The sequence below is a fragment of the Anthonomus grandis genome, chromosome 2 (genome assembly GCF_022605725.1).
Source record: "Anthonomus grandis grandis chromosome 2, icAntGran1.3, whole genome shotgun sequence".
NCBI classification, from domain to species: Eukaryota; Metazoa; Arthropoda; class Insecta; order Coleoptera; family Curculionidae; genus Anthonomus; species Anthonomus grandis.
Genome location: NC_065547.1, coordinates 32761790 through 32775733, shown reverse-complemented (window position 1 = coordinate 32775733; position 13944 = coordinate 32761790). Strand labels below are relative to the sequence as shown.

At 32.9% G+C, this 13944-nt stretch overlaps 1 protein-coding gene and 1 long non-coding RNA gene across 5 annotated transcripts in view; one reads left to right on the top strand and one right to left on the bottom strand.

The window, feature by feature from the left end:
* The window catches only part of LOC126746552 (uncharacterized), a 68141-nt gene extending 59803 nt beyond the window's left edge, over positions 1–8338 (top strand). The window contains exon 2 of the long non-coding RNA XR_007663926.1: positions 7795–8338. This is a non-coding gene — a long non-coding RNA (uncharacterized LOC126746552). The remainder of the gene's footprint in view (positions 1–7794) is intronic.
* Positions 1–13944, bottom strand: part of LOC126746511 (neurexin-1) — a 336936-nt gene that overhangs the window by 292956 nt on the left and 30036 nt on the right. For all 4 annotated transcript variants that reach the window (XR_007663913.1, XM_050454829.1, XM_050454818.1 and 1 more), the window contains exon 3: positions 4998–5349. Coding sequence is in view for 3 of the 4 variants with exons in the window: in XM_050454829.1 (XP_050310786.1) it covers positions 4998–5349 (352 nt within the window). In the remaining variant the exon portion in view is untranslated. The remainder of the gene's footprint in view (positions 1–4997; positions 5350–13944) is intronic.

Here is a 13944-nt window from a genome sequence, read left to right as displayed (position 1 = left end):
GCGCTAGTCTAGAAATGCAGAGATGCATTGGAAAGGCTTGCAGCACACAAGGAAATGAGACTGAGGTGGGTCCTAGGACACCAAGGTGTTGAGGGCAATGAGCGGGCCGACGAACTGGCAAGACAAGGTTCCGTTAACCCCTTCGTAGGCCCCGAACCTTGTCTCGGTCTTAGCAAAAAACAAATCTCGCAGGCACTTAATAATTGGGCCTGGGAAAAAAACAAGGAAGAATTGGAAAAGGACAGGAGGATGTAGACAGGCCAAGGAAATGATACCAGACCATGACGGATCTAAAGCAAGGCGACTGCTAACAAAGACCCGACAAAGTATCAAAGACTTGGTGGAAATCCTGACCGGGCACAACAGTCTAAACAGGCATCTACACCTTCTTGGTACAAGAGAAAGCCCACTCTTTCCGAATTGCGGTACAGGGGAGGAAATTTCATACCACATACTAGGTATCTGTGATAGGTGGAGTCGCCTAAGAAGAAAACTTTTCGGAGCAACGACACTCCAGCGGGAAGATCTTAAAGATCTGGACTGGGACAACGTGCAAGCCTTTATTAAAAAGACTCAGACTCAGTGAAGACCGCGCATTGGGAGTGGAGGCGTAGGGGTGGGTGATTCTGGGGTTGGCGAAAAGGGACTGCTCAGACCTACTTGCCGAGCTCTAGCTCCCCCACCCTTACTACTACTACTACTACTACTACTACTATATACGATCTAGGATTATAGATTAATAGATCAATGAGACTGATCTTCTTATTGTGACACTTATTTCATCCATGTTATATGTCCTAGGAATGATGTGTGTAAGCCAAAAAATTAAGTAAAATTTTGTTTTGTAGAGGCTTAATAGAATTTCATTATTTGCCTCTGCAATGCAAACTCAGCATTACCATCGATTGTTGATATTTCGCAAATGAAATGGAACACAACATTTAACTATTTAATTGTATTGTGTATATTTAAATTATTTTATATTTTATTTATATATGTAGCACATTTGTTTACTAAATAAATATACGTTATTAATTAATATTATTTTTAGTAATTCTTTATTTAAAAAGCCAAAATATTAATTCGTTTTTTTTTTGTTATGTGGACATTTTTTAATTTTCTTTCAATTATTTTTCTTGTGTGAAAACGTTCTCTTAAATAAAAAAAATATTTGAATTAAATAAAAATCTAAAAAAAATACCGGATTTATTTTAGGTGTTATTTAATCAAACATCAATTTTTATACTTTTTAGTAAGCTTTATAATTTAGTTTAGCAATAAAAATACTTATTGAGCATCTAGTATTGTACAACAAAGAAAGTTAATATTACTAACTGTTTTATAATAAGTTGAATGACATATATTTTTAAAATATGCAAAATTTGCAATATCTACATATATCTTAGTAATATTTTAAAAATCCTTTCTTAAATAAAGGGAAATGCTTGGTATTTTGGATTAAATTTAAAAAATAACTAACGTCATTGAATGTTTTAGTTAAACTTAATAAAAATAATTACAAAAACTTAAAAAAAATACACTTTTTAAGTTGAATTTAGGAATAGATATATTATGACTTTTTAACAGTTGTCTATGTTGCTAAAAGAACAGAGTTTTGCATTGTTTTGTATACATTTTCGCTTAAATCGAGTTCTTTAAAATATTTTAACAAATTCTTTGATATAATATTAAATTAAAATTATAATTGGAATCGTACAAACTGCATTCATTTGTCACTGTCTCATAAGTCGTCCTTCGAGGTTTCTGTATTTTTCCTTGCCATGTTTTCCACCACATTGTCTTTGTTGGGAATGCTTATTTCATCAACATCGTTTTCTTCTATTTATATATTAGGGCAATCTCTGTGATCATTTATGGTTCATTATTTGATCTATAAGGAGCGTCCGGTCCCAGCTTATGCTGGTCGTCTTATAAGATGGAGCTAGGGAGCGTATAATACTTTCTACATTTCCGATTAATGTGCTTTAATCGATAGTTCTTGATGGAAAATTTTTGCTACTTCTTTCTTGGAATACGCTGGATAGTTTTTGAAGTTTGACAGCCATATATATAACCATATATATTATGGTTTTATTATTCGTTATATATTATAGGTAGTTTCTTGTTGCAATTGTTTGGTCTTGAATTGCCAAGAAGAACCCTTTCGGGCAACAATTGATCCGAGAACAACCTGACACTGATTTATCGACATAATTATGGCTGATATGATTGTAGTGTCCTTAATGCAGCGGTGTCTCCTTCAACATTTGAATTTTCTATTTTTGGTAAAATGATGAAGGGCAATTTCTGGGTCTTTTTTTGGTTTCTCTCATTTTTGGTTTATCGTCAATCAAACTCTTAATTTTCCACTATAACTTCACCATATCTAGCTGGCTCCAGTTACTGAAGCCAAGACGCTGAATCATCATTTCAACCGATATCGAAAGTATTTGTTGTAATTTTTTTTTGGAGATGATTTGACAGAATATTAGTATAAATTCAATCGGTCTTTTGCCGTGCTTGGATACAAAAAACGCTTTGTTAATCAGCTTTATTTGATTTAGTTTATATGAAAAGGAATAAAAAGTATTTAAAATGTGTCATCAGTGTCTGATTCTAATGTGCTTTTTATTAGATTTATTGATTCTGCCCTTTAGTTGCCTAACAGCTTTTGTAACTTGTAGGATATATCTAGGTTTATTTCGTGGTGGTTTATTCTTTGAACTTGCTTGATGCCGAGATATCTATAGGACTTTCCTTCTTTCATTGCTTCAACGCTATCCTGAAGATCGTACTTACATCAAACAAAGAGAACTTTCACTGTATTAATTATGCGGTACTGATCTAGTCCAAAGTCTATGCTGATATCATCAGAAAAGTAAAATCTGTATTGTTGTGACGAATTCATAATGAGTTACTTATTTTATTGGGTATTAGGACGTAAAGTGTGACGTAAGTAAAGTGACGTAATACCCAATAAAATAAGTAAATCAGAAAATTCTTGTTCGATTTTCAGACAATGCTTTGGCTGTTTTTTTTTGTGCCGGTTAGCATCATCATTAGCAGATAGTTGATTTCTTAATGTTTTTATTGTTGTTTTTCACACTGAATCCCATATGAGATCGAATTTGTTCTTATGTTGCAGCTTTCTTCATTTAATTAGATTCTAGTACGCCATGTTATAATTGGAATGACGCAATGTACATTTTAGATATCTTTACGATCTGTAGTAGCCACTCTTGAGTTAACGTCGACGTAAGTTTCTTTGCATCGTCAATCGGATTACTAATTCTTGTTCTATTTGTTGCTTCATGTTCTTCTATAAGTCGATCTTATTCGTTTGTGCTTATAGGTATTTGCAAGGCTCTGTATGTATCACTAACACTTGTATATCATTTTTAACTAGTTTACTCTTTTTAACGAATACAGCCAATACTTTTTCTCGAAACAAGGCTATACATCATTTTAATATCTCATTTGTATCTTCTAAGCTCATTTGGTTTATATCCTTGCCTTTGCTAAGATAGCTACTTTTTGCATCAAGCAAATAAGGTTTTTGGGTAGATTTAATTCTGCTAAATATGATGCATGCTTTTTGTAAAACAGTCCAGACTCCTATTGAATTTAAAGTAAATTTTGATGTGAAGGTTGAAGGTAACTTTAATGGTGCAGAGGTTCCATACTAAAGATTGATTGCAAGTCTTAAGTATTTGTCAGTGTTGACGAGACTCAATATATCAATTTCTGTTGGTGTCTTGAGTCAATTCATTAACATGTATAATCAGAGTCACTGGAAGAATGCAAAAAGCGTTAAAAAAATTTAAAACATACTTTAGATTATGGTTGAAAAATTTTGATAATGGAACGGAGCTACAGGGTTTTGTCGATGCATATTGGGGTGCAAATGTTGTTGATCGGATATTATATACAGGTTGTGTATTTCAAATTAAGTGAGTCTGTGATTTCATGGGAAACAAAAAATTGTTGCTCTATAATCAACCGAGGCAGAGTATATGTCTATATCTGAAGCTGCCAAGGAGGCGATGTATTTAAGAGGGTTGTTGGATGATTTCATTGACCAGATCTGTGTATAACTTTGTTTAATGACAACCAAAGTGCAATAAGTTTATCTGCTAATCATGTATATCATAAGCGAAGTAAACATATTGATATACGTCACCACTTTGTAAGAAAGGCTGTTGTGAACAAGGTTGTACAATTAAAATATTTAAGGACTGAAGTTTTGGCTGCGGATGTACTAACAAAGAGTCTTGCTCCAGAGAAGCACTATGATCTTATGTTAATGTAAAATAAAAGTCCCATGTTACTTGGTTTAATGACTTTTTATTAATAATCATTCTATTCTTACATTCAGTTTGATTTTAATATACTTTTTAACAGTTCAGCAATAAACTTGTGTCATCGTACTCAATATCCTGGGAATTTTATTACTCCATTTATTATAATGCTTACTAAACTATTTTAAGGTGAATGTACTTAGGATAACCAAAACCTAACCTTGCAATATTTCCTTACTGGAATAAAATAGAATAATTGCTAATAAATATGTTGGAGTTTAATGATCCTTTACATTAATAATTGGTGTTGGAAAATTTTGGTGATTTTATTGATAAGTGGGGGTGTTAAATTATTTCATGTATATCAATGAAATTGAGTTAACTTGACATCACCGTAAGCAATTTGAAGTTGACAGTCAGGTTAGAGAAGGGAGATAACAAAATTCGCACCAGGGTGTTGTTTCTGATCTGCTGCAAAGAAAGGATGTGTCTTTTATTTACCGCGAATCACGTTTTTTATAAATTTGTACTTTTTGGGAAATAAATACTTTTTTGATTTGCAAAAAAAAAACTGGACACCCATTGGAGGATGTGTGCTGTCTGGGTAAATGACATCGATAAGTATCACAATAAAGAAAATTTAAAAGATTCCTTCAATATCTTACAAATAAAGCAAAGTCCTTTGCGATGGTGACTTACCCGATGATCCTTGGGTCTGGTCTCCTGTCTCCTCGCCACTCCGCCCTCCACGTCCGGATAAATCAAGTTGCGGACCGCGCCGATGAACCGCGGCTCGAAAAAGACGCTCGGCAACGCCAAAAGGGCCAATTTCTTATTGTACCACTTGGGCAGCCCGCCCACGTACACGTCGGAGTTCGTTTCCAATTTCCCGAAATTGAATTCTTTGCCACGCGACGTGCGCATCTGCGACGCGCCGTCTACCGTCAGGATCGTGCGCTCCTCGTGCCGTTGCAGTTGCACCTTGTGCCAGTGCCCGTCGTTCAACTCTTTGCCAACGGTGATGATTTGCGCACCGCCTCCCAGGTTGTATCTGGAAAACATTTGAAGAATTGTTGGTAATTTGGTTTCATAAGTAAATACCAAGAAGACAGATGAGTAAATTCCATATGTCGAGTGATATGAACTGACGAAGCCCAAGGAAAGATGGGACGTTCTGAATAGATCTAGAGCCATCTTGCAAATAAGTTACCTTAGAATATTGAATTCTCTAGAATTGACATTGGCTGGTTTGGAATGAGCAATACAGGGGTGGCAGAAGGTAGATAATATTTGGGTGATAAACGTGCTTAGTATTCCATGTTGCCAGTGATTACTTAATTTTAATAGAAGAAACTAGTGATTAATAAATTAATTTGATTAGCAAAAACCGAATTGCATTTTTTATTATAAAGCAAAAGAAAAAGTGAAATTCATTTAATAACCAAAATGGTTTGGTACTATATTTAAGCGAATCACTAATAATCATTTATATTTTTAATTTGACTTCTTTAAATCGCTAAATTTGTACACAAAACGGTAATGCTGTAATTTTTGCCTGGAGATATTCTCTGCCCTTGTTGTTGAGAATATTTGATGGTGTACTTTTCGGATTAAAAGGATATTTTGACTGATTTTAGTGCGTTTTTTTTCACTGATATCACGGACCGGCCATCCCACGACTATATCGGTTCATGTGAAGGATGGAGCTAATTTGGGAAAATTTTTATTCCGCCTCTATAGACATTTCAAAATTGAAGAATTAATTTCCTAAATGAAGAAAGTTAGGAAATGAGAATAAAGGATTACCAATAATGAATAAAAACATAATAAAAAATTGTTTGTTGAGCAGCTAGAAAGTGATTTATAATTTATTTGTAATAATTAATTTAAGAAATATTTTATGAAGAATTAAAAACAGAAATTATTCAATTCTTGTAAATTTTGTCTTATAATTCTATACTGGGTAATTTGAAAAATATTGGCATTAAAAATTCTTAAAAAAAATTGATCATTACAAAGGTATATTTGTTGTTTACGTATATCTAATAACTACCCGTTTCATTAACAAGGTATTTTTTTAATTTTTAGTGTTTCTCAGTTATCCTTTACTATCATTTCTTGCATAAAAACTTCGATAAGAATAATCCTATATTAATGAATAAAATGGAGTTTTTTGATCGAATTGTTATATAAAATCTAATGATGGTATGCGAGATCTTTTTCCCATGAATATTATTACTTATATTTCAAGATATATAAATGTAGGTATCATAAAATAAAATACATTATTTAAGTAATGACAGATTTTTATTGTAAACCTCTTTATATAATGTGTCGGTATGGCTTTTTATTATTGGGGCGACAAAAAAGTGCTAAAAGTTTCGTCAGCAATTTTAGTACATTTAAAAATATGTATTTAAAAAGCTTTATACCTACAAACAATACTAACTGAAAATTTTTATTAGAAGAGATACTTTTTTTATTAAGATATGATGTTCCTTCTTTTTAAATGTATTTAAAAACAATATTTTCCTTATTTTATAATAATAACTTTTTAAAAATATTAACGTGAAAAGCAAAAGAAAAACAAACGTATTGAATGTAACACCATTTAAAATAACGACTCTCATCCCGCTTTTGCCTAAATTAGGTCCTACGCTTTCTCGGACCTCTCTCTCATATGTTGGAGCCAAAAGATCATACGGCGCGTAATGAGTGGAGGCCACGAACTTAATAAATATACCAGGGGAGTAGGGGACTGTTTCATAAAAATGAAGAGTTGATGAGCGACGAGTGAAGAGCTGAGGAGTGAAAAGTAAATGCCGTTTTTGTTTCAAAATAAATTTGCGTCTACTCCTCACTATTCATGAAGATTTGACGAGTACAGCATAAAAACCAAATATCATCCGGCTTTTCTTTATTAACTTTTAAATATCGTTGTACGGGACGCAGATTCCCCAAATATCTGATAAAGTAGTTTGACAATGCAATTTTATATACAATACAATAACTGCGTATAAAAACCTTTTTGTATAGATTCAGCTGTTTCAGTACAATGTACATCATTAATTTAGAGTATAATTGCAAACAAAATGGAAAAAAAAATATTTTTACACAAATTGCGCGATACTGGATGGGAAATTTTCCGATAAGGTGTCAAACGAAAAAAAAAACAACAAGCGTGGGAAGAACTTTTGCAATATGCCAAATCAATTGGGATGGTGACCGAAAGTTGTACAAAAGAAAAGCTAAGACACTTGGGAAAATTGGAAAAGACGTGCCAATTTTATTTATAAATAAAGTCGGTTAATAATAGAGTTTCAATTATATTTTTTAAAAAAAGTCTGTACAAAACTGTGTATCGATTAAATAAACATTTTCCAGGGTAGAGAATGCATTTTTGCTTGTATTGTATGCACGCCATTGAACCTTTTAATATATGTAATATTTAATCTCTATTATTTCTTTCTGACAAAAATATTCTTTTCATTTTCAGGAAAAACTTGATAAAAGTTGGCAAATCGGAAGTGGAAAAGTGATTTGACTGAAGTGGATAATTTGGTGCTGAATATTTTGGGTAGAAATACTCCGGGGGTGGTGGGCATGATAGGCGTGTCATCGGATAGTGAAGATGCCGATGAAGATACATGTAAAAGGGCAGTATAAATCCCCACTAAAAAAGAAAATAATTCAATTGACGATGAAATAAAAGTACTAGATAAGCAAAAAAAAATCTCTCAAATCTAGTTAATGCGCAAACATATAAAACTCAGTTAGAATGCCTGGCTTTAGAAAGACAGCTTTATTTACCTTCTACGACTGTAACAGCAAATTTAACATATTCCGGCTTGTCATAGATGCCAAAGGAAATATCTTATCCCGAAGAAGATGATAATCATTCAAATATTATCACACAGGTGATGGTGGTAAAATTTATAGAAACATAAATTAAATAAACTAAATAATTTAAACTAGATAAATTTAATTTATTTATGTTCTCCCCTAAGTATTCATGAAATAAATATAATTTTCTAATTTAATTAATGTTTTTATTAAGCCCCTACAGAGGATGTCGAAATATAAAACATTATCCTGTTTAATATTTTGCCCTACCAATATAGTATTGCCTTAGGACAATAAATCAAAACTTGTTATCTACATAAAATGTTGTCTAATTTCCTGACATCTGTTTTCAGCTATTTGTCTTCCAGCTGCATGGTTCTGGAACATCATTGTCGGGTTCAGGAAGGTTTTCGTCCGGTTCTTCATTTTCTACAAATAGTTCTCTTTCAATATCTTCTTCACCCAGTCTAATGAAGTTGCATAGCGCAACGCAGCATTTAAATGTTCTCGCTGCAAAAATTGAATTAACATGCAAGTGGTAAAGACATGAAAATTTTTCCTTTAAAATCTCAAATTCTATGACTCTTCTGGTTGACTTGTAACTTCTAAGAAATTTTTGTTGCGCTATATTTGCAACGTTTATTCTGGTCGGTCTGATTAAAGGAGGTATAAGCCATCTTTTCAAAGGATATGCGCTATCTGCAAAAACAATTCCTCTTGGTAAAGGAATTCTTCCACTCTGAAAGTTATTGAATAAATTCGAGTTTCTTAGAACGCGGCTATCATGCGTAGATCCTGGCCAATGTGCATCAATAGCATAGAACTGCATATCAGGCCCACATAAAGTTAATAGAATGGTTCCCGTGTCTATCTACAAAGTCAGCTTCATTTTCTGTATAGAAACATCTATTTTTATCAATGTTCCATCCACTGCACCACACACCTAATAAAAAATACCACTAGATCATAAAATTTATAGGAAATAATATTTCAAAAATGTACCTTTTATATAATAAATAATCCATTAAAATTACCTGTGATATATTTGCTATGTGGTGAAAATTCTGGGCATTATTCAGAATCATTTTCAGGGAATTAAATTTTTCTTCAGACATCCTAAATCTGGCATTTGCATCAAAAGGTCTATTTTCTAACCACCCGTAGCTTTTGAAAACGTATCACTTGTAACACACAAATTTGTAGGTATATTGTGCCAAATGTCTTACCCTTAGTCTCTTCCTATATAACTTTCTGTGCCTTTGTAGCACATTTTATTCATCGGAAGAAGAATCACTACTAATAGATTTTGCATTATATATGATGTGCACCAGAACATATTTAAAATAGAAATGAGGGTCTTCCTAAACTCGTCAGTAAATCTTGACGAATTGAGGAGCGAAGAGTGTTTATGAAATGAAATTACACATTTTATAAACTATTCAACTCTTCACCTTGTCACTCTTCAACCCTTCACTCATCAAATCTTCAAACCTTTTATGAAATGAAATTTAACATTATGCCGCTCCTCACTCCTCAACTCTTAAGCTCTTCATTTTTATGAAACAGGCTCCTTGACTGCCAATTCAATGAAAAGTAAATGACCACTACTAGAGGGCCGCCATTTTGCGTGATTTTGTCTTTCTGATTGTGATGTTGGTCACTCTGAAAAATTTCAGTTGTGCCAATTGTAGGGAAACAAAACAATTAAAGTTTTTGAGAGGTTATGTTTACAAAATAGAAAGTTACATTTAGTTAAGAATTTAAAATGGTTGCCTTAGATCTGTAATTTTTCTTATACTTCTTTAAGAATGTCGTTAAAATTTATGAAAAAAAGTAATCTTCACCTAAAATGATAAAAGTTTTAATTAACTTGAGATAGATGCATGCTTTTTAAAATATTTGTTTTATTACTAATACCATGAAAATGATGATCTTCATTTAAATTTTTGCTTGTATTTACTTAACAAATTCAGTGAAAAACTTTTATTTTCTTTATATTTTTACTATTACGACTTTTAATTTCCTTCTATGTACAGTGTTGACACGAATAGGTACATCCATCTATAAAAATCAAAATATAGATGATTTTATGAGGGTTTGTAATTAGCAAGGGTTTATACAGTAAAAATAAACAACTCTATATATTAAAGGTAAAATGAAAATCCTTCAGTCTCCCTCCATCCATTTATTAAACATTTAGTTAGCTTAAAATTCCGTACATGTTTCGGGCACAGTGGTATCCATCATCAGGGGGTACTAAAAGGAAATAGTTCCGAACAAAAAACATATCAAAAACTGTTTGATTACATATCAAAAACCCTCTTTGTTTTCTAATGTTTTCAATTTTAATTTTTTATTTTTATTTGTTTACATTCTATTGTTGACAAGCACTGTAGGTGACATCTATGGGAGAAGTTCTAAAAGTGCCATGGTACCTGATGGTGTGTTACTACTATTTTTTTTCTTTTTTCTTCTTTTTTTTGGTAAAAGCAAGAGGAAAGCAGAAGGATCATAGAGAACATATTAGATGGCGCGGTTAACATAATAAATCGTACGATGTGGAGAAGGAAAGCAACAGATAAGTACTATATAAAAGAAATTATAAAGGGTAAGAACGATGTATTAAGAGACTATGAAGAGTTAAGAGACAGTGAGTTGAAAAAGTGAGTACAAGAATGGTGTACTTGATCATTAACACAGTAATGGTGGTTGTTTTGTATAGCTTTATTTATTTAGAGTATTTCCAGCAGATCAAGTTTGTTGCTTTTCCGGCAGAAATGTAAAAGCTTTAAGTCAGTAGCTGGATTAAAACTGTGGTTGCTAGTATACACATGTCTTGCAAAGCTAGATTTGATGCTTGTAGGGCAAATATTTCGGTTCTTGCTCTTCTCAATCTCCCTACAATGTTCATTGATACGAGTAGAAAACCTTCTACCGGTCTGTCCAATGTAAACTCTATATATTATTCTATTACAAACACAGACAGACAATTCACAATAATTCGGTTATGAGAAACATAACCATAATTCGGTTATGGTGATACATTATCCACGTATTAAAAAATAAGGAGGAAGCTATATCGCCTGTTGCAGAGGATATACCCAAGCGTCGTTTACAAATTGCCAAAAACTGGACAATCCGCAATACTCACACGTCAAACGTCAGCGTCGTCACCTTCATTACCGTTATTTAATATTTAATATATTTTTTGTTGGCAACGCTAAAAATGTTCATAGTGACCAACAGCAAAAGGATACAACCACTGTAAAGATGTCGGCCACCAAGCAGTGGTCATTTTTGGATATCGTGGCCATATGCATTAGCAGTCTAGGTATATTTATTAAATTAGTGGTGGAGGCCCGTCCACTGTGTTAATATGTCAATGGTTTTTTTTAAGTTAATAATATTGGGAAAAAGGAAATTCATATGGATCCTTTCACAGAGTTAGCTATCATCAGCTAAAGTTATCAACGACAAGCAACATATAGGGACCAAAAATGTGTGAGAATAATCGATATTTTATCGATCTCAAACTTTTGTACTTTAAATAGCGTCCCTAAGCGTCATACCTCATTTTAAAGGGCATACAATCTTCTATCTAATGGAAAAAAAACAAAATCGATTGATGTATAAGCAAATAGTAAGCAAAAATTGGTGGTACTAAAAGACAATTTATCACCTTAAACTTTGGTAGGTCAAATGCGGTTCGGTCGTAGAACCGCCAGGGCATTTAATGACATCCAAACAAGAACGTAGGCCATAAATATGAACTAGAATTGTTAAGGAAGTATAAGGAAACGGGATCTGTTTGCAATAAAAAGTGTACTGGGAAAAGGGAAAATTAAGGTACTAGCACAATTCGCAATGTATCCAACATTATCTATCCCCAAAGTCGCAGAGTTAACTAATATTTCAACAGGGTCTGTACATAAAATCTTGAGAAAAAACATTTTTTTCCCTATAAAATTCAAATCCTTCAACAACTAGGAGAGGACAATTTTGATAGGAGAATTGAATATAATATATGAAAAACCACATCTTTTCGAGAGGATCATACTCAGTATCCTGACAAAATTATTATATGGGCAGAATCATCGGGCCATTTTTTTTGTACAAAAATTTAACTGGGAAATTTTATTTAGACCTCCTCTAATAAAACATAATATATCCTTCAGTCGTTTATGTTCTGGAAAACCAAGTGGGTGAAAATAGTGTTGAGCTACTAAATGAAAATAATTTGTATTTCCAACAAGATGGAGCTCCCGAGCACTACACTTTAACAATTCGAGAGTGGCTTAATAAAAAGTTTTCAGAGACGTGGATTGGCACGCGTGGTGCAATTGAATGGCCCGCACGGTCGCCAGACTTAACACCACTAGATTTTTTCATTTGGGGGTATTTAAAAAGTAAATTTTATAAAACAGCACTCCTAAAATCAAAAGGGGATCGAGATACATCATCTTAAAACATTTGACCAATGCTTTCGAATGATACTATGAAAAGCTACATTTCAGAAAACATTTTGAAATGTTTCTCTGGATATAACACAGCATTCCTAAACTATTCTATGCTGGAATAACTCTAGTGACTCAAGTTGCGTTTTAAAAACCACAGACTTTAGGTGGCCCCGCAAAAAGAAGTCATGAGAATTTGGGTCCAGGGATCTAGGTGGTCATTCAATAAGACCTCTTCTTCCAAATAACTGGTTACGATAATGATCATTCAAATTATTGCCTAACGGGATGAGGAGGTGCTTCATCCTGCTGGAATTGTAGTAAGCATTCTTCTAAAGATAAATTTCCGTGTAGGCCTCTGATTTTATGATTCCAGTACTATTATTAGTTTGACAGATATCTGTAGCATTTCAGTATATATGTTGCCATTTAAATTTTCTGGTATAAATATTGAGTCGATAGTACCATGTCCTAATATACAAGCTCAATCAATAATTTTCTGGGGGCACTCCTGGGGGTATGCAATTTCCCTCAAACTTTGAAACTCGTCAGTTTTGCTATAAAATAAAAAGTACAGCCATCCCTGAAGCAAATATCTTTTAAGTAATCCAGTTTCTGTCGTAATTCTATCCATCATTATTTCACAAAACTGGATTCTGCTGTACGTCACCACCAAGTTTTTGCAGTATTTGCAGTTTATAGGGACAAAACTTATAAAATTTAAGTACTTTTCTTAATGATTCACGAGAAAATCCAGTTGATCTAGTTGGCGAACATACTCCGGCCTTACATTTGTCCCGGATGCGTTATTTCTTAAAACTTTGAGCTGTCCGAAAGAAATATTTATCCTGTGAAACATAAACGAAGATAATGTCCACACATTCAGTTTTATACATTATGCTTTACAATTTTGTTAAAGAGAAGAACGAAAAGCAGCACGCTTTCCCTTTAAACTGAATCGGAAGAAAGTAAATTCTCTGATAATGAAATAAGAATAATTATAAACAACGCTTTTTTTCAGCAAAAAAAATCTTAGCAAATGAACTAATACAAACCACTTACGGGCTTGACATGCTTAGAGTTGTTTAGAATTCTTAGAGACCATCCAGTATATCGGTAGCCATCATTTTGATAATAGATTTGAATAAATTAAATATTAATAAAAAAACTTTAAAATGCGTTTTAATTAATTATTTTCCTTGATAAACAGAGAAGGCTTTTCTAAAATGTGGCTTTTTATGGAATCATTGGAAAGCATTTTTCAAGATATCTTAAACTCCCCGTTCTATTTAAGATTTAAGAGTGTACCTCACCCTATCCAAAAGGTTGCAGATAAAGGTGAGATAAGA